General features: G+C 38.2%; 1 protein-coding gene across 2 annotated transcripts in view; it reads left to right on the top strand.

Moving 5' to 3' along the window:
• Positions 1-2,516: 2,516 nt before the first annotated feature.
• LOC128695250 (ribonuclease H2 subunit A) overlaps positions 2,517-20,252 on the top strand; it is a 28,338-nt gene continuing 10,602 nt past the window's right edge. Inside the window, exons 1-5 of one of the 2 annotated variants that reach the window (XM_053785771.2) lie at positions 2,517-2,788; positions 4,853-5,018; positions 5,501-5,627; positions 7,891-7,989; positions 12,462-12,543. In XM_053785771.2, coding sequence (XP_053641746.1) covers positions 2,662-2,788; positions 4,853-5,018; positions 5,501-5,627; positions 7,891-7,989; positions 12,462-12,543 — 601 coding nt within the window. In that variant the 5' untranslated portion in view covers positions 2,517-2,661. Of the gene's footprint in view, positions 2,789-4,819; positions 5,019-5,500; positions 5,628-7,890; positions 7,990-12,461; positions 12,544-20,252 lie in introns of both variants that reach the window. The other variant, XM_053785764.2, reaches the window with a different exon arrangement.

The following is a 20,252-nucleotide window of genomic DNA, read 5'->3' as shown; positions in this document are numbered from 1 at the left end:
GCAGAATGCAGCTGAGCCTGGCTCATTCAACTCCACCATCAACGAAGTATTCAAACTCAACAACATGCCTGAAGTCACATTCCCTGCATCTCCACCTTCCACTGAGATCCTACAAACCACTGCAAATATTGCCAGCTTAACTGCTGTGCCACCACTGTCACAACCTCCACCTGACATGGAGATGGACCAGTCTGAGACTCCTGATACGGCGGTGAATTCCACCAATGAAAGTCCACCACCTCCTGCCTCCACCACCACCACAACTGTCCAAGCCGAGGCCTTGCCTCGAACAACTCAACCGCCATCCAAGAAAGCTAAAACGCAAGAAGCAAGGGCTGCAACTCCCCACACCGCTACCACTGTTACACCACACCAAGGAGTCAAGGCCAAGAATCTCAAAACTCAAGAACCAAGAGCTGCAGCTCCCCAGGCCGCTGTCAATCCCCCACGGCAACAAGAAACCACGGGCAAGAGTGGTGGACACTGCACACACAACCAGAAGAAGAACCCAATACAAATTCCAGAACGTGGGCAGGATAACAAAGACACTGTGAATCCTCACATACAAGAATTTGCCAAGCAAATCTACTCTGCCGTCAAACTTGGTGGAATCCAGGGAATCGACCCTGTAGCACTGAGGAACAGGTTTAATCAGATTGTTGAAGAGGATCCCCGCTTCTAGCACCACCGTCAAGACAAGTTCCCCCAGCACTTTGCTGCCTGCTAAAGCTGGGGTGTGGCTCCAATCGACCCTGTTTTCTGCCTCTGCCCAACTGTGACATCGAAGATCCCAAGCAAGAAGACACTCCCCACTTGTGGAGTCCATGCAAGATAGAAGAAGAAGTTACCCTCCAACCGGAGGGCCCAAGAGAGAAGATAGAAGAATGAAGACGAACGACACCCCCGCCCCGGGGGCCACCGCCGGGTCACCAGCTGGAGAAGACCCGGGCCGGAAGTACCGGCAAACATCTAAGAAGAAGAAGAAGGACTACCTCAAGTCATACCTCAGCAACAGAAGCCAATATGTGTACGCAAATGGGGCAAACTCTTCTGCGCAACCAATTACAGTTGGTGTCCCACAGGGAAGTGTCCTTGGCCCTCTTCTCTTTCTCCTATACATAAATGACCTTCCAAATGCTTCGCAATTACTCAAACCCACACTATTTGCAGATGACACTACATACGTCTTCTCTCACCCGAGCCCAGTCACACTAGCCAATACTGTAAATACCGAATTACAGAAAATATCTACCTGGATGAGGACTAATAAACTTACACTAAACATTGACAAAACCTACTTCATTCAGTTTGGTAACAGAGCTACAGATGTCCCTCTTAACATAATGATAAACGGATCACCTATCACAAAGCTAACAGAGGGAAAATTCTTAGGAATCCACCTTGATAATAGACTCAAATTTCATACACATATACAACAAATTTCTAAGAAAATTTCCAAGACTGTAGGCATACTATCGAAGATACGGTACTATGTTCCACAGTCAGCCCTCCTGGCCCTATATCACTCTCTTATTTACCCCTATCTCACCTACGGAATTTGTGCATGGGGCTCAACAACAATTAACCATCTCAGACCACTAATTACCCAACAAAAGGCTGCAGTTAGAATGATAACAAATTCTCACTACAGGCAGCACACTCCACCAATATTCAATACACTAAACCTACTCACCATACAAAACATCCATACTTATTACTGCACCTATTACATACATAGAACACTTAACTCTGATATTAACCCTCCCCTCAAACATCTCCTTGCCAACCTCAACAGAACACATGACCATAACACAAGGCACAGATCACTCTTTGATGTTCCTCGTGTCCATCTCACACTATGCAAAAACTCAATGCACATAAAAGGCCCTAAAATCTGGAATTCATTACCTGTAAATATAAAAGAAACACTACCTGTTTATAAATTCAAGTCTCTACTCAAAGATCACTTACTCACCCAAAACCAAATAAATACTGAATAACTGAACCTTATAAATTGTATATCTTAAATGTTTCTCACAATTATATCACATAAATGTTAAACCTAAAACTGAATCTAACTATTATTTTTTAAATACACTACCTAACAGAATCCTTCATATGACTGAATGCAACCATATGACCTGTCTTTGTAATACTCACTTGTGCTTTATAGTAATCTGTTTACATTAATGTTTTATCACTGACTTCATCATTGCTTAGTTAATCTTAAGTTAATTTTAAGCCAGCCCGTAATGCTATGCATAGTATAAGTGGCTTTGGCATGCTGCTCTTATCTGTATTTTTTGTACCTCTGTATGTGTGCTCAAATTTATAATAAATAAATAAATAAATAAATAAATAAATGATTGGGTAATAATGATAAATCATTAACTTAATTGCATAAAACTGTAACGGTTGTAACATGAATACAAAAAGAGGATATAAATATTTATATTAATGATCCCCTATGAAGTTAACTAAAATTTGCCGCGAAAAGTTAACAACAACAACAGCAGCACCACCACCAGCACCACCAGCAACAGCACCACCAGCAACAGCACCACCAGCAACAGCACCACCAGCAACAGCACCACCAGCAACAGCAACAGGCGGGGGTGAATCATACTAACTTGTACCTGAAGCACTAAACTACTTTACAAGATGGATCTTTCAACGTATACTAGTAATAATCACTGTAATGTGTACGTGAATTCAGATGTACCTGAGGTGTGTAAGGAGGAGCCATGTGTGGTAGGCGTTGATGAAGCTGGCAGAGGACCTGTCCTAGGTAAGATCAGTCACTTGTTAGATAAAAAGACAAGTGCAGCTAATGTGACATTTTATTGTGGTAAGGTTTTGCTCTCCAGGAGCTTTATCAAGCCGTTAGCGCTGATTATAATAATTTATTAAGCCGTTATGTTGCCACAATAAAATGTCACATTAGTTGCACTTGTGTCATTTTACCTAATATTGTAGGTAACTGTACCAATTAATACAAGGAGTCAATTGTTACCTCGGTGTACTTCAAGGAGGTGCCTCTGTACCCGTGTATAATTAATCGTCGAAGAGCTAGTAATCCAGGATAACCAGATAAAGCATCCTGGGACTAAACTGACCTAATTTGATGTCGGCTAGGCCTGTATACCTTGTACATATGCTTGTAGTAAATAAAGATAATATTATATTTTGCTAGACCTAAGACATCCAGCATTTCATTCATAACTTTCACAATCGTCTCTTTCTTGTCTATACTACGTCCACACACACATTCAAACATCTCAACTTTATAAAGTTTTTTTACATTAAGCAATTAATACAAGAGAAGGGGGTTATTGATATCTTGCTCCCAGCATTTTAGTCACCTCTGCATGGCTTATGGAGGAAGGATTCTTCTCTGCTTCCCCATGGAGCTGAAATGCAGTATAATACAGTTTTTTCTTTATGCAGTTTGCTGACCTGGAAAATGTACAGAGAACCTTCACTGCACAAATAACTATGATAAAACACTTAAATTACTGGGAACGCTTGAAGTTCCTCAACCTGTACTCCCTAGAATGCAGGTGGGAGAGATACATGATTATATACACTTGGAAAATCCTAGAGGGATTAGTACCAAACTTGCACGCAAAAATCACTCCTTATGAAAGCAAAAGACTCGGCAGATCATGCAACATCCCCGCAGTGAAAATCAGGGGTGCCACTAGCACGATAAGAGACAACACAATGTCAAGAGGCCCAAGACTGTTTAACTGCCTTAGAGCATACATAAGGGGAATTACCAATAGACTCCTGGCTGTCTTCAAGAAGGCACTGGACAGGCACCTAAAGTCAGTACCTGACCAGCTGGGCTGTGGTTTGCATGTCAGGTTGCGTGCAACCAACAGTACAGCCTGGTTGATCAGGCCTTGATCCACCATGAGGCCTGGTCTCAAACCGAGATGCAGGGGGCGTTGACCCCCGAAACCCTTTGCAGGTATACCCACTTCTGGGTATACATGTAATAAAAAATTGGTAAGCACAAAAAAAAACACTAGTGTGGAATGTATTTTGGAAAAACTAATCATAATGCTTAAATATTACTTAAGATTTAGACATTATTAAGGAGCTCTTATACAGTTAACTACAATCATATGTACAATAAGAAAGGTGGCTAATGAACAAATGGTACAATTTCAAAAGTATGACTTAATACTTCAAACTGATTCAATGGTCTTCAGTTTTGTGGAGTTTGAATAAAGATGAAGATAGTGAGTTACTTTAGTTAAAATATAAATACAATGGGACAAGATGTGTTAAATAAGAACATAATAGTATATGTTGAAATTTAACGTAGCACCTTTTTTTTTTTTCTTTGTGTTATAAAATTCAAATGGAATATTACTTGAACAAAAATTATACAAGAAAATTACTAATTTCTGTACCCACATCCAACTCTTAGTAATAAATTAACCCTTAAACGGTCCAAACAGATCGACGTTCAAATTCGTAGTGCTACAAAAGTAGATCTACTTTTTTTTTAACATATTTTCAAATGTAACAAAAAAAAATGTAGATAAAAGTTTTTTTACACGTTTTCAAATGTAAAACAAAAAAGAAGCTCTACATTTTTTTACATACTTTCAGATGTTGAAAAAACGTATATATACGTTTGGACCATTTAAGGGTTAAAGTAAAGAGAACAAGAGCTAAATGGAGTAAATGCAGTGTGACCATAGAATCAACTGCACTAAACCATCAAGTAATTTTCAGCACTAGTTTTGTTCATATTGGATTTATAACCACTCTTTTAACTCAAGATAGTCATTGTCTTTTCATTCAGGCCCTATGGTCTATGGAATTTGTTTTTGTCCAGTGAACAAACACAGTGAACTCAAAGCTTCTGGTGTGGCTGACTCCAAGACACTGACAGAAGAGCAAAGAGAGAAGATTTTTGGCGTAATTCACGAAAACTGTGACTATGTTGGTTGGTCAGTTGAAGTTATATCACCTTTATATATTTCCAACTGCATGTACAAAAGGTAAGATAAGTTACTGGAACTCAGTATACTATGTATTGTAGTTAGTTGAATAAATACAAATTTCTTCTTTACAAAATTGTTACATACTTTATATAAGAACATACAGCACTGTGACTAGGAGAGTAAAAATGAGCTTGCTGCCATGTACATACTAGTACTGTAATATTCTTGAGTTCCTGTATTCAACCCATATGAGTGTGCCTTACTTATATAATTAGTGAGACATTTATGTATTGGGAAATATGCAGGTGAATACACAGATAATACATGATACTAGATTTTGTGCTTGCTCAGTTATTTTAGATTCGGTATGGCCCATACACTGGTATAATATTTACTTTTTTTTTTTTTTTTTTTAGTCTCAAAATTCAAATCTTTATTTACTTAAACTGTAATATAATAAAAGTATTATTTATTTATTTTAAGAGACTGCCTGAATTACCCTAAAGAAAGTAATAATCATAAGTATCATACTTTTTCAGACCAAAGGTATCGTTAAATGAGGTGTCTCATAATGCAGCCATAGGCTTGATAAAACGTGCCATTGCCGCTGGAGTGAATGTGTCAGAAGTGTATGTGGATACTGTTGGCCCGCCAGAGAAGTACCAGGTTAGTGTATGTGCGTTTAGAAGCCCTAGTGTAATATTCATTTTATTACTGTGCAGTTAAAGGTAAGACATTTTCAGTAGGCTAAATGTGTGAAATGGGTAAAATTGGCATTACAGTACAGGCCTATATTTTATTCTGTGAGGATTGCTAGGTCGTGTAGCTAGTTCCCCACACACACCATGGCATTAATAATGCCCAAAGTTCTGTCTGGTTGCAAGTTTAAATGGGTATTGGAGAGTTCATTCTGTGTTGGTCCTGGTAAGTATGTACTACAGGTACTGTGCTGATTTACCATCAACGGGTGGTCTAGCATATCTTTTAGTCAGGACAAAATTACAAGACTACTTTTTATTTTTACCAGACTACTTTACTAGACTGACAAAGATGTCTTGGTGAGTAGTGTGTGCTTACTTATTCTTTACTTTGCAGTTATTGTTGGTGATTCCTTGAATCTGTACAATTCTTAGCATATTTTGATAACAGATAACCCAGGCCATGGCTAGAGTTACTAACTATATAAGTAACTTGTCAGTAGCAATGGCTGTTGACAAGTTAATTCAGATGTCAGGGGAATTAATCAAGGGAGGGGGGAGGCAAGAATAATGTTCCTTTGTGACAGATTTTTATTTGATGCATGAAAAGTACACAGACCAGATATATTTAATAAGATGGCCAAAATGACTCTGTCATAGCAATGGGCCTTCAGCTGAAAATCCTTTGGCCCAGATTTCTTCCCAGCAGCATTACAGACAGAAATCCTGACAACCCTCATCCTCCAGACCTTTGTGATTAGCTCTACAGTTCCAGTAAAATTCTCAAATTTACTACTTAGGGAGTGGTAGTATTGCAGCATTCTTTTATGTACAGTAATTAACCCTTTCAGGGCTGAGAGGCCCTCTCCTAAACTTGTTCTCAGGGTCAAAAAATTTTCAGAAAAATAAATTATCTTTTCTTATGAAATGATAGAGAATCTTTTCCCGATCATAATGACACCAAAAGTATGAAATTTGAATTACGGAATTATGCTCTCGTGAAGTTAGCGGTCTCGACGATGTTTACGCATCGGCAATTTCGCCCACTTTGAGCCCTATTTTCGGCCAATTCCTGTGTACTAGACAAAAATCATATTTATTTCGCTAGAACTCCATTTTTTCTATCGAATGAGTACAAGAAACCACCCATTTACCAATTTCAACTATCCAATAAAGTGGTTAGAAATTGGCAATTTTGCAAATTTCACACAAATTTCAGAAGATGCCAATTTCCAAATAGGGTCCAGAATAAACAAGACAGACATTCCTGGCACTAAAATAACAAGTTCTCTGTTCGTTAGTCATGTCCCAAGGCCCCTCTTCTATTTCTTTTGCTTTCCACTTTGAATTTTTCTCACAAAAAAATAGAAGATTCTGTTATGCAGACTACTGCATTAGTTTAGAAATGGTATAAATAATATCAGCGCACTTGTGAAAGAATATTAGACTCGCCAGTTGACGTGTATTGGACGCTTGGCATGATTTGTTTACTTTTGAGCTTTGGTAAAAAGCAAACATTTCTGCTACTTTGAACTCCATTTCAAGGTACTTTTCATTGTGAAACCAATCAAAATCATCTCAATTTCTGTAATATCTTCCATTCTATAAAACGAGATCAGGAAAACTAGAATACAACCATAAATACCATACGACAATACAGTGCAAAGTCGTTGTTTTAATCCAAAAACACGGTCAAAGTTTTTTTTTTTTTTTTTTTTTTTTTTTTCCTCATTACAACACTGTGTGCTGCAGGATTTTTTTTATACTGTACACATTGACCACATACACCTATTCTTTCATATGTAGGCCTACCAGCTTTCTCTCGTTAGATTTGAAGGCATTAGAATGTAGGCATTCTAATACGTCAATAACCCTGGTGCGTAAGCCGTACTAGTACGTCGAAAACCCTGAAAGGGTTACTAAACCTGTTTCATATATAATGTTCAATTTAAGTTTTCAGCAGACCATGGGAGTCAGAAGTGCATTCTTGAATTATTATTGTGATCTCTGTTGGTCTAGCTAAATTGATATACCAGCAAAGCCAGGGAACCAAGGGTGCTGGAAAATCAGTGTTATACCTGTATACTTATATTTCAAGTTTCTTTTAGATACTGTACATTTCCCCTATTTAAACTGTAATTGTTTACCAAGTTTGTACTGAATTATGTTATTGATATTAATTTAATTAAATTAATTTTTTATTAAAACAAAACTTTTGTGATTTTTCCCAGGCTAAATTGCAAGAGATTTTTCCTACAGTCAAGGTGACTGTTGAGAAGAAAGCTGATGCACTGTTTCCTTGCGTATCAGGTGCAAGTATTTGTGCTAAGGTGAGTACTATACAGTGGAACCTCGGTTTTCGTCTTTAATTCGTTCCATAAAGTCTGACGAAAAGCGAATTTGATGAAAACGGAAGCAATGTTTCCCATAAGAAATAACGTAAATCCAATTAATCCGTTCCAGACACCCAAAAGTATTAACAAAAAGTACATTTTATAGAGAATGACTATAGTTTTACATACAGAAAACAATGAAAAATAAATATAAATGACTAATGAAATGGATAAATTAACATTTAACATAACTTTTACCTTTTATTGAAGACTTATTGACATATGGAAGACGGTGAGGAGGGGAGAGGGAGGAGAGGTTGTTTGGAAAGGGAATCCCCTTCCATAAGGACTTAAGGTATCAAGTCTCTATCTGGGGTTACTTCCCTTTCTTTTACTGGCACTAGGACCAGCTTGAGTCACTGTACCCCTGTCGCACAAAAAATCTGTCCAGAGAGGTCTGTTTCTGGTGTCTCTAAGATTTGCCTAAAATGGGACAAGGCATTGTCATTGAACGTGTTGCAGACACGGCTTGCAACAACTTTGTTAGGGTGATATTTCTCCACAAATCTTTGCAACTCTCTCCACTTTGCACACATGTCCTTAAATCGCTGAAGAAGGCACATTCTCCCCTCTCTCTTTCTCCTCTGAAGCAATTCTATCGTGTTTCTCGGAACTTTCTTTGGCCCCATGGTGGCTTATTTAGCAGTTGCACTCAATAAACAAGCACAAAAAACAATGGATAATTATGAAATGTTTCATGTGAAAGAACAGTACGTATAATGTTCACTCAACGAGAAATGAAGCCAGACTGACTCAGAGTGCGTGTGTGGGATGCTTTGTGTGGGTACGTGCGAGCAGGCAGACACGTTCAGTACGGCGGATGAAAACTGGGACAAAATTTTGACAGTCATCGAAAACTGAGGTTCCACTGTATTTAATATTGTGGTTAATTAAGGAAGTGGTATATAATTTGTTCACTATCTGTTGTCAGTCTTACTTTTTCTTCAGTTTCTACTACTGTTTTAAAATTTTAATTTTGTGTTAAGAGGTAGAGGCCTGAACATTAGCAAGCATATGTAAGCACATTAGATTGAAAGTGCGTGATCTTTCAAATTTAATGCACTGCTGGGATATAGACATAGTACAGTACATCATCAGTTATCTAGTAATTGATTATTTGGTGTTTAATATTATCCAGTGATCTTGTTTGCTGTACCACTTAGGATGGGCCAGATAATTGATGAACTACTGTCTTATTTATGAAAGGTATTGGAGAAACTGGCAAGCTAGACTTAGGATCTGGGGGTAGGAAGTCAGTACCTGTACTTTAGAAGTTTGGTGGGGATATAGTTTGATTAATCAATATGACCCTGATGTCTGTGCCCTTGTGGAAAGTCAGCAAGGGAGTAGTATTTTTTTTTTTTTTTTTTTTTTTTTTGAGGGGGGGGCGAGGTTCACCTTGTGTTGGTAGAAGATGAGCCATTAGAAAATAGTGTATTAATACATTAGAACTTATGTTAATCAGAGGTCTGTTAACCAAAACTTAGATAACTTAGCCTACTTGATGTGGTTTTTGTTTACAGGTCACTAGCTAACCAGATATTGTCATAGCTATTTTTTCATATGTTGTAATTATGTAAAAATGAAAAATATGGGAGAAAATTTAAAATAAGCCTAGTTAAAAGCAGGGACAGTTCTGGATGAACCAAGTTGTGATGGAGATGAGAGCCAGCAGGCTTCCTCCAGTAACTGCCTGGCTGATTGGGCCAGCACCAGACAAGTCTGGCTCAGGGCAGGGCTGTGGGAGTAGGAAAATTCATAAAACACTTCAAAAATACAGAGGTATGTAGTAGTGGCTTTTTTATGTAAGAAACTTTGAAGTGTATTGTATAGTATGCTATACTATTAACAATTACAGTGTCTTGTAATACATTACACAGTAAGTAAGTTCATTCAGGTATACACAAATACAATTAATAGATTATCATACAAAGCAGCATATGTGTAGAGAACCTAGGATAACCCAAAAAAGTCGGATGGCATGACTTATTTCCGATGGGGTTCTTTTAATACCTCATTATACTATAAAGGATATAATGTCTTATTATAATATACAGGATATATGCTAGGAATAAGGTAAAAAGAGTTATTTACATTTACATATGTGTTAGCTAAAAAAAAAAAAAAATCTTTCTCCTCCCTCTCTGTCACTACATTCATTAGGTACCTTTTGGCTCTCTTCTTGAATTGGCTCATGCTGTGACTGGCTTTGACAGGTGCAGGCAATCTGTTCCTTTCCTTTATTGCTGTACAATAAAAGGTGTTTGAAGCCTGGCCACTGACTGTGAGTGCTACAAAGTTGTGCTCTCTCCCTCTAGTACTATGATTGCTTCAGTTCCCAGCCTTGACAAAATTAGCAGCAAGATATTCTGGACACTGAGCAATTTTATAAACTTGATTTAACTTCAATTGTTTTACAGTCTTCAATATTCAGCATGTCTAATTGTTGTAATTCATCCTGACCTACATGTTCTCTTGGACCCAGGTCCAGTATGAATCTTACCATTTTGTTCTGTGTGATTTGCAGTTTATCTTTGTTTTTTTGTCAAGGCAGAGTACCATGAAGAGCATGTGTAGTCCATATGACATTGTATAAGGGCTAGACATAGGGTCCTGCGAGCCTCCGTAGGTAAACATTGTGCTTGTCTGTAGACGAACTTTAGTCTGGCATTTGCTTTCCTTACTACACTGTTCCTGATCAGTTCTCCTGACATGCATGGGTCAAAGGGGATTCCCAGATAGTTAACTGAGGAAACTGAAGTGATGGGTTCCCCATTACACCGGACATAAAAATTTACCCTTCTCAGCTTTTGTTTCCTGCCAAAGAGTATGGCCTCCGTTTTCCTGAGATGTAACGATTGTTGTCCACAAACCATTTGCTGCAGGACTCCAGTTCTAGTGTTATTACATTACCTATATCTTGTGGGTCTTTAGCTGACACTAACGGAGCACTGTCATCTGCATACAGTAGGAGTTTGCATTTGACACTGATGGGCATGTCATTTACATAACATAAGAATAATAAGGGACCCAGAATACTACCTTGGGGAACGCCACATACTATCGGCAGGGATTACAATTCTGTTTTGTTGATTTTGACAGTTCGTTTCCTGTTGCTAAGATAGGACTTAAACCAGCCTATGGAACCTATGCCGATAGCTTGAAGTTTCTTACATAGTATGTTGTGGTTGGCAGTATTGAAGGCTTTTTGCAAGTCAAAGGTTACCATTCCTGAGAGGTTCCCTATCGACATTTCAGTTCTCATGTAATCAGATTAATTAGGGAGGTGTTGGATGAGTAAGTGCTCCTTGACAGTACACTGCCCTCCATAGAATTTTGGATATTACACTAAATATACTAAGAAGCCTATAGTTGCTGACATCAGACCTATTATATATATTTTAACTACTGCACAAGCATTGTTAATTAATAATAGAAACTTGTGTTTTCTAAATTACGTAGACCATATATAGTATAACAATAGACCATGTATGGTATTATGAGGAGGGGGCAAAATTGTTGCTATTCATGGGGTCATCTGAATTGTGATGCCTACACTCTTCCTGCAAGATAGCTATTGAATGATGTTGAATGGGTTTCCTTCTTTGTTATTGGTCACCCTTGCTGGGAGATGGCTGATGTAAAAAAACAAGAAAACTTAAAATCAAAGATAGTTCTAGAATATCTTTATTCCTTTTAAGGTTAAGACTTGCTAATAGCTTTAGTATCATATTTATTAAGGAAGTATGGTAACACAGAGATAGTGGGCTATCAAAAAGTTGTCAGTTTTCATTAGTCTTTCCACTTAAGCTCTTTAGTTTATTTTTATACATGAAGTACATATATCTGTATGTTAGCAATTGTGCATATTAATCATAAGCAGATTGAGTGAACTATGCTTGCTTGCTTGTACTACTGTTGAAACACCCATTATCTTTAAAATCCTTTAATGTGAAGCACATTCAGTCCTGATTAATATTAAGTGGGACCTCAACCAAGGGCTTGCTTGCCCTCATAAACTTTAACAAGTATCTTACAACTAAGAATGCAGCATGAAATTAGGTCGAGAAAAATATGTGAAGCATGTGTGAAGTATTAATTTTTAAACTAGATGTGTAAATAAAAAAATTGGTAAGTACAAAGAATGAGGCTGATCACACAGCATTGTGCCACACTCTGAGTCCTTTGGGTTTAGTGCTTCCATGTGAATGTAATATTAGTAACCTGGCATTGCTTAATAAATTTTAGTTAATTATATAGGGAGGTTACACATTAATGCTGCATTAGTTAAAAATTATGAGCTGCATTGATAGTAATTTATGGAAATACTCGGACATTCTTTAACTGACATGATAAGTAAGATGTACTAAAAAAAAAAATAAAATTTTGATCACGCTATAATATTCTAGGTTGCCCGTGACAGAGCCTTGAAAAAATGGGAGTTTCCTGAAGGAATAGAAATTGACAATTGGGGCAGTGGATACCCAGGAGGTGAGTCAGTTGAATTTTTTCATACAACCTGTAAGAGTATTATTGTTAGTATTCTTTCTTTTAACACACTGGTCGTATCCCGCTGAGGCAGGGTGACCTTAAAGGAGAAATGAAAGTCTTCTTAAATTTAGTAATTTATACAGGAAAAGGGTTTACTAGCCCCTTTCTCCCAGCATTTTAGTTGCCTCTTATGACATGCATGGCTTACAGATGAAGAATTCTTATCCACCTCCCCATGGGGATAAAAGGAAATAAAAAAAAAAAAAAAAGCCAGTTCAGTGTTTAAATATATGTGCACGTACAGGGATGTGTAGTGTGACCTAAGTGTAAGTAAAAGTAGCAAGATATACCTGTTATTCTGCATGTTTATGACAAAAAAAAGACACCAACAATCCTACCATCATGTAAAACAACTACAGGTTTCCACTTTGCACTCACTTGGCAGGATGGTAATCCTTCCATGGGTGGTTGCTGTCAACCAAACTACTACCTATGATTATTATTATTTTAATTTTTTAATTTAATATTATAATTGATTTAATTTTTTTTTTTTAAATGTCAGCTTTCTCGCACTGAGGCAGGGTGACCTGAAAAAGAAGAAACTTTTTCTTTTTACATTTAGTAATTTATGCAGGAGGACCTACTGGCATTTTAGTCACCTCTTGCAAAATGCATGGCTTACAGAAAATAAGGATTCTTCTCCACTACCCAATAAGTTTATTTTTTATTATTATTAACACACTGGCCGATTCCCACCAAGGCAGGGTGGCCCGAAAAAGAAAAACTTTCACCATCATTCACTCCATCACTGTCTTGCCAAAAGGGTGCTTTACACTACAGTTTTTAAACTGCAACATTAACACCCCTCCTTCAGAGTGCAGGCACTGTACTTCCCATCTCCAGGACTCAAGTCCGGCCTGCCAGTTTCCCTGAATCCCTTCATAAATGTTACTTTGCTCATACTCCAACAGCATGTCAAATATTAAAAACCATTTGTCTCCATTCACTCCTATCAAACACGCTCACGCATGCCTGCTGGAAGTCCAAGCCCCTCGCACACAAAACCTCCTTTACCCCTTCCCCCTACAACCTTTCCTAGGCCGACCCCTACCCCACCTTCCTTCCACTACAGACTGATACACTCTTGAAGTCATTCTGTTTCGCTCCATTCTCTCTACATGTCCGGACCACCTTAACAACCCTTCCTCAGCCCTCTGGACAACAGTTTTGGCAATTCCGCACCTCCTCCTAACTTCCAAACTACGAATTCTCTGCATTATATTCACACCACACATTGCCCTCAGACATGACATCTCCACTGCCTCCAGCCTTCTCGCTGCAACATTCATCACCCATGCTTCACACCCAAATAACAGGGTTGGTAAAACTATACTCTCGTACATTCCCCTCTTTGCCTCCAAGGACAAAGTTCTTTGTCTCCACAGACTCCTAAGTGCACCGCTCACCCTTTTTCCCTCATCAATTCTATGATTCACCTCATCTTTCATAGACCCATCCGCTGACACGTCCACTCCCAAATATCTGAATACATTCACCTCCTCCATACTCTCTCCCTCCAATCTGATATCCAAACTTTTTGTTATCCTCATAACCTTACTCTTTACTGTATTCACTTTTAATTTTCTTCTTTTGCATACCCTACCAAATTCATCCACCAACCTCTGCAACTTCTCTTCAGAATCTCCCAAGAGCACAGTGTCATCAGCAAAGAGCAACTGTGACAACTCCCACTTTGTGTGATTCTTTCTTTTAACTCCACGCCTCTTACCAAGACCCTCGCATTTACTTCTCTTACAACCCCATCTATAAATATATTAAACAACCACGGTGACATCACACGTCCTTGTCTAAGGCCTACTTTAACTGAGAAATAATCTCCCTCTTTCCTTCGTACTCTAACTTGAGCCTCACTATCCTCGTAAAAACTCTTCACTGCTTTCAGTAACCTACCTCCTACACCAACATCTGCCACATTGTCCCCCTATCCACCCTGTCAAATGCCTTTTCCAAATCAATAAATGCCACAAAAACCTCTTTAGCCTTATCTAAATACTGTTCACTTATATGTTTCACTGTAAACACCTGGTCCACACACCCCCTACCTTTCCTAAAGCCTCCTTGTTCATCTGCTATCCTATTCTCCGTCTTACTCTTAACCCTTTGACTGTTTATGCCGTATATATACGCCTCTGCAAAAGCAGTGATAATGTGTGAGTGTGGTGAAAGTGTTGAATGATGATGAAAGTATTTTCTTTTTGGGGATTTTCTTTCTTTTTTGGGTCACCCTGCCTCGGTGGGAGACGACCAACTTGTTGAAAAAAAAAAAAAATATACGTCTTACGCGCCACTGTTTCTGACGTATTAACACATGTAAATTCTAGCGGCTTCAAATCAAGCGGGAGAAAGTTGGTAGGCCCTCATGTGAGAGAATGGGTCTGTGTGGTCAGTGTGCACCACATAAAAAAAAACCCTGCAGCACGCAGTGCATAATGAGAAAAAAAAACTGAGTTTTTTTTTTTTTTTTTTTTTTTAAACGCCGACTTTGAGGTGTATTTTAGTATAGTAATTATCGTTGTATTCTCGTTTTCATGGTCTCAAGTGATAAAATGGAAAACATATTACAGAAATATAGATGATTTTGATTACTTTCACGATGAAAACGACATTGAAATTGAGCTCAAAGTAGCGGAAATGTTCGATTTTTACCAATGTTCAGGAGTAAGCAAATCACACCACAAGTCCAATACACGTCAACTGGGGAGTTTGATATTCTTTCACTAGTGCACTTATATTATTTATACCATTTTTACAATAATGCAGTAGTCTGCATACCAGTAAATTTTGTATTTTTTTGTATGAATAAAAAATCAAAATAGAAAGCAATAGTAATATAAGAGGGGCCTAGAGATGTGACTAATGAACATTGGAAATGTTATTTTAGTGCCAAGAATGTCTACATTGTTTATTCGGGACCCTATTTTGAAATTGGCATCTTTTTTAATTTGTGTGAAATTGGCCAAATTGCCAATTTCTGACCACTTTATTGGGTAGTTCAAATCGGTAAATGGGCGGTTTCTTGTACTTCGACTGATAGATAAAATGGAGTTCTAAAGAAATAGCTATGAGTTTGGTTGACTGGAACAACGGAATTGGCTGTACACAGGGCTCAAAGTCGGCAAAATTGCCGATACATATGTCGCTGAGACCGCTAACTTCGCGGGAGTGTAATTCCGTGAGTTTTCGACCAAATTTCATACTTTTGGTGTCATTACCATCGGGAAAAGATTCTCTATCATTTCATAAGAATTTTTTTTTTTTTTTTTTTTTTCCAAAAATTTATCGACATAGAATGACAGTTTCAGAAAGGGGCCTGCGACAGTCAAAGGGTTAATTCTTTCAATAATAACTCTACCATACATTTTACCAGGTATACTCAACAGACTTATCCCCCTATAATTTTTGCACTCTCTTTTGTCCCCTTTGCCTTTATACAAAGGAACTATGCATGCTCTCTGCCAATCTCTAGATACCTTACCCTCTTCCATACAATTATTAAATAATAGCATACATTTATTAAATAATAATATAATAAAGTTATATTATTTTTTTATCAACACTCCGGCTGTATTATTATTATTATTACTTAGTGCTAAACCCATGTGTGTCATTCAGACCAGAAAATGGGAAAGACTTAACTGTCCATTAATTGTTTGAAAGAGACTACTCCTGTAGCTAGGGTTCTCCCATTTGACAGGAAAACTAGGTGTGTATTGTTCAAGAAAGGTATCTCTGCATTCTTTCCCAAGGCCCCTCCACTTCAATGCAAGTGAAAGTAATACAGCCTCTCCTCACTTGGCGACCTACTCGTTGACCGATGACTCGGACTTACAACAGGCGCTCTGACTAGTGTGCATACCTAAATAATGTATATTAGAGCTGATTTCCTCTATTCTGTTTATTACAGTATACAGTACACTACTGTATAAGCATAAAAATATACAGATCGATTGTCACTAATCCGGCAATCAGTTATCCGGTTCCATCAGTAATCTGGCACTAATTTTGGCTAGCATAATTTCAAATTTCATCATTATACTGACTCAGAAATTGTGCAGATGGTTGTAAATCCACAGCAGCAAGCCATTGGAGGAGAAAGCAGTGATAAAAATGAAGATGCAGCAGAAAGTCTCTATTGATAGGTTAATTAACTGTATTCTAACCTAACCACTCTGTAATCTGGCACACTACAGGCCCCAATGATGCCAGATTAGTGATGGCCGACCTGTACTATAAATGTTATAAATGGTACAAAAGTGACATTAAAACAATATCAAAGATGGTTGACACAAACCCCCTACCATTATAGTATGCTCCTTGCTTAGCGATGAATTCATTTACCAATGGAGTCTTAGGAACGCAACTCCATCGTTCAGTGAGGAGAGGCTGTAGTGCAGGGTAGTGAGAATTTTTAACACGGCAAAATATTTTTTTTTTTTTTTTTAACACTCGCGGTCTCCAGCTGAGGTAGTGACCCAGAAAAGAAGAAACAAAACAGATAAGGATTTTTCTCAACTTACCCATGGAGATAAAAATGTGTCTGCTTGTGTATATGCATGCATGTATGTACACCTGCATATGTTTGTGTGTATAAGAATTTTTTTTTTTCAACAAGTCGGCCGTCTCCCACCGAGGCAGGGTGACCCAAAAAAGAAAGAAAATCCCCAAAAAGAAAATACTTTCATCATTCAACACTTTCACCACACTCGCACATTATCACTGTTTTTTGCAGAGGTGCTCAGAATACAACAGTTTAGAAGCATACAAATATAACGATACACAACATATCCCTCCAAACTGCCAATATCCCAAACCCCTCCTTTAAAGTGCAGGCATTGTACTTCCCATTTCCAGGACTCAAGTCCGACTATATGAAAATAACCGGTTTCCCTGAATCCCTTCACTAAATATTACCCTGCTCACACTCCAACAGATCGTCAGGTCCCAAGTACCATTCGTCTCCATTCACTCCTACCTAACACGCTCACGCACGCTTGCTGGAAGTCCAAGCCCCTTGCCCACAAAACCTCCTTTACCCCCTCTCTCCAACCCTTTCGAGGACGACCCCTACCCCACCTTCCTTCCCCTATAGATTTATATGCTTTCCATGTCATTCTACTTTGATCCATTCTCTCTAAATGACCAAACCACCTCAACAACCCCTTTTCTGCCCTCTGACTAATACTTTTATTAACTCCACACCTTTTCCTAATTTCCACACTTCGAATTTTCTGCATAATATTTACACCACACATAGCCTTTAAACTGGACATCTCTACTGCCTCCAACCGTCTCCTCGCTGCTGCATTTACCACCCAAGCTTCACACCCATATAAGAGTGTTGGTACTACTATACTTTCATACATTCCCTTCTTTGCCTCCATAGATAACGTTTTTTGACTCCACATATACCTCAACGCACCACTCGCCTTTTTTCCCCTCATCAATTCCATGATTAACCTCATCCTTCATAAATCCATCCGCCGACACGTCAACTCCCAAGTATCTGAAAACATTCACTTCTTCCATACTCCTCCTCCCCAATTTGATATCCAATTTTTCTTTATCTAAATCATTTGACACCCTCATCACCTTACTCTTTTCTATGTTCACTTTCAACTTTCTACCTTTACACACATTCCCAAACTCATCCACTAACCTTTGCAATTTTTCTTTAGAATCTCCCATAAGCACAGTATCATCAGCAAAAAGTAACTGTGTCAATTCCCATTTTGAATTTGATTCCCCAAAATTTAATCCCACCCCTCTCCCGAACACCCTAGCATTTACTTCCTTTACAACCCCATCTATAAATATTTTAAACAACCATGGTGACATTACACATCCCTGTCTAAGACCTACTTTTACCGGGAAGTAGTCTCCCTCTCTTCTACACACCCTAACCTGAGCCTCACTATCCTCATAAAAACTCTTTACAGCATTTAATAACTTACCACCTATTCCATATACAGTGGACCCCCGCTTAACGATCACCTCCAAATGCGACCAATTATGTAAGTGTATTTATGTAAGTGCGTTTGTACGTGTATGTTTGGGGGTCTGAAATGGACTAATCTACTTCACAATATTCCTTATGGGAAAAAATTCGGTCAGTACTGGCACCTGAACATACTACTGGAATGAAAAAAGTTCGTTAACCGGGGGTCCACTGTACTTGCAACATCTGCCACATTGCTCCTCTATCCACTCTATCATATGCCTTTTCTAAATCCATAAATGCAATAAAAACTTCCCTACCTTTATCTAAATACTGTTCACATATATGCTTCAATGTAAACACTTGATCTACACATCCCCTACCCACTCTGAAACCTCCTTGCTCATCCGCAATCCTATAAGAATATGTGTATATATTGTGTGCATGTATGTCTTTGCTAGGGGTGTGTTAAAATTTCTGTACTGGTATTTGTATCAGCTTATTTAGGTGGTATTAGTATTGGCAGAAATTTTGGTATTGTCCCTTACCTGGTATGTACACTTATTTGTAGGGGTATGCCAAAGTATTGGTAAGTATCAGCTAATCTTGATGGTATTGTCCCATCCTTATTATTGTGTGTATGTATGTACGGTACATTGTATGTAAACATGTAAGGATATATACCTGTGTATATTTACACATGCATGTTTACATGGGCATGTATGTGTACATATGTCTGTGCATATTCATACATGTATGTGTGTGCTCTTAGGAAAAATCCAATAATGCTTCTTTTGGTCTTAGTATCTTGACTGGAATAGAAGTGTGAAAGATCACTTTTGTTTGTAGGTTTTTGGTAAACATGAAATCTTAGATTATCTACTTTGTGAATGAGGACATCTAGAAAAGGTAGTTTGTCATTGGACTCTTCTTTGAATGTAAATTGGCTAGCTGGTTCAACTGCGTTGAGCCTTGCCTGAAAATGTACATAGGAGGATAACAAAGTTGGCCCCGTGTAGTGGAAATCTTCCCTATGAGGATAGACTGAGGGACCTGAATCTGCACTCTAGAAAGGCGTAGAATTAGGGGGGATATGATTGAGGTGTTTAAATAGAAAACAGGAATAAATAAACCGCTAATGCAGCGGTACTCGGTTATACCCATTATTCATTTATTCAGACTTCTTACAATAAATATATTCACCACTCGCTAAAAGCTGAGGATAAAAATATTTAAATGCAAGTAATGTGTGTACTATTCATACATTTTTTAGGCCTAACTCTTAACCTTTAAACGGTCCAAACATATTTTATTTTTCCTGCCTTCAAATTTGGCACGATTGACCTGAGATGTCTTGTCAGCATAGAATGGGTCCTAACACTGAGTGTGCGTGGTATTAAAAAAATCTGGGACCACTTAGTACCTTGTGGGAGCGCCAGTTAAATTGAGCGCCAGCTAGAGCAAACACCAAGGATTCGCTGATGTAATGTCATATTAACACTCCTCTTTTAAGAGGAAAGTAATGTTAACCCCAAGTTTAGGGTCTGTCTATCTCTGTATCTCTGTCATCTCTCTCTCTGTCTCTATCTGTCTTTCTCTGTATCTCTTTCAATCTGTCTCTTTCTATCTCTGTCTCACAGGTACACATAAATACAAGTATACATAGTGTAAATTACATAGGATAACCCAAAAA

Source organism: Cherax quadricarinatus, chromosome 14 (genome assembly GCF_038502225.1).
Source record: "Cherax quadricarinatus isolate ZL_2023a chromosome 14, ASM3850222v1, whole genome shotgun sequence".
Classification (NCBI taxonomy): Eukaryota; Metazoa; Arthropoda; class Malacostraca; order Decapoda; family Parastacidae; genus Cherax; species Cherax quadricarinatus.
This window is presented reverse-complemented; position numbering and strand designations above follow the sequence as displayed.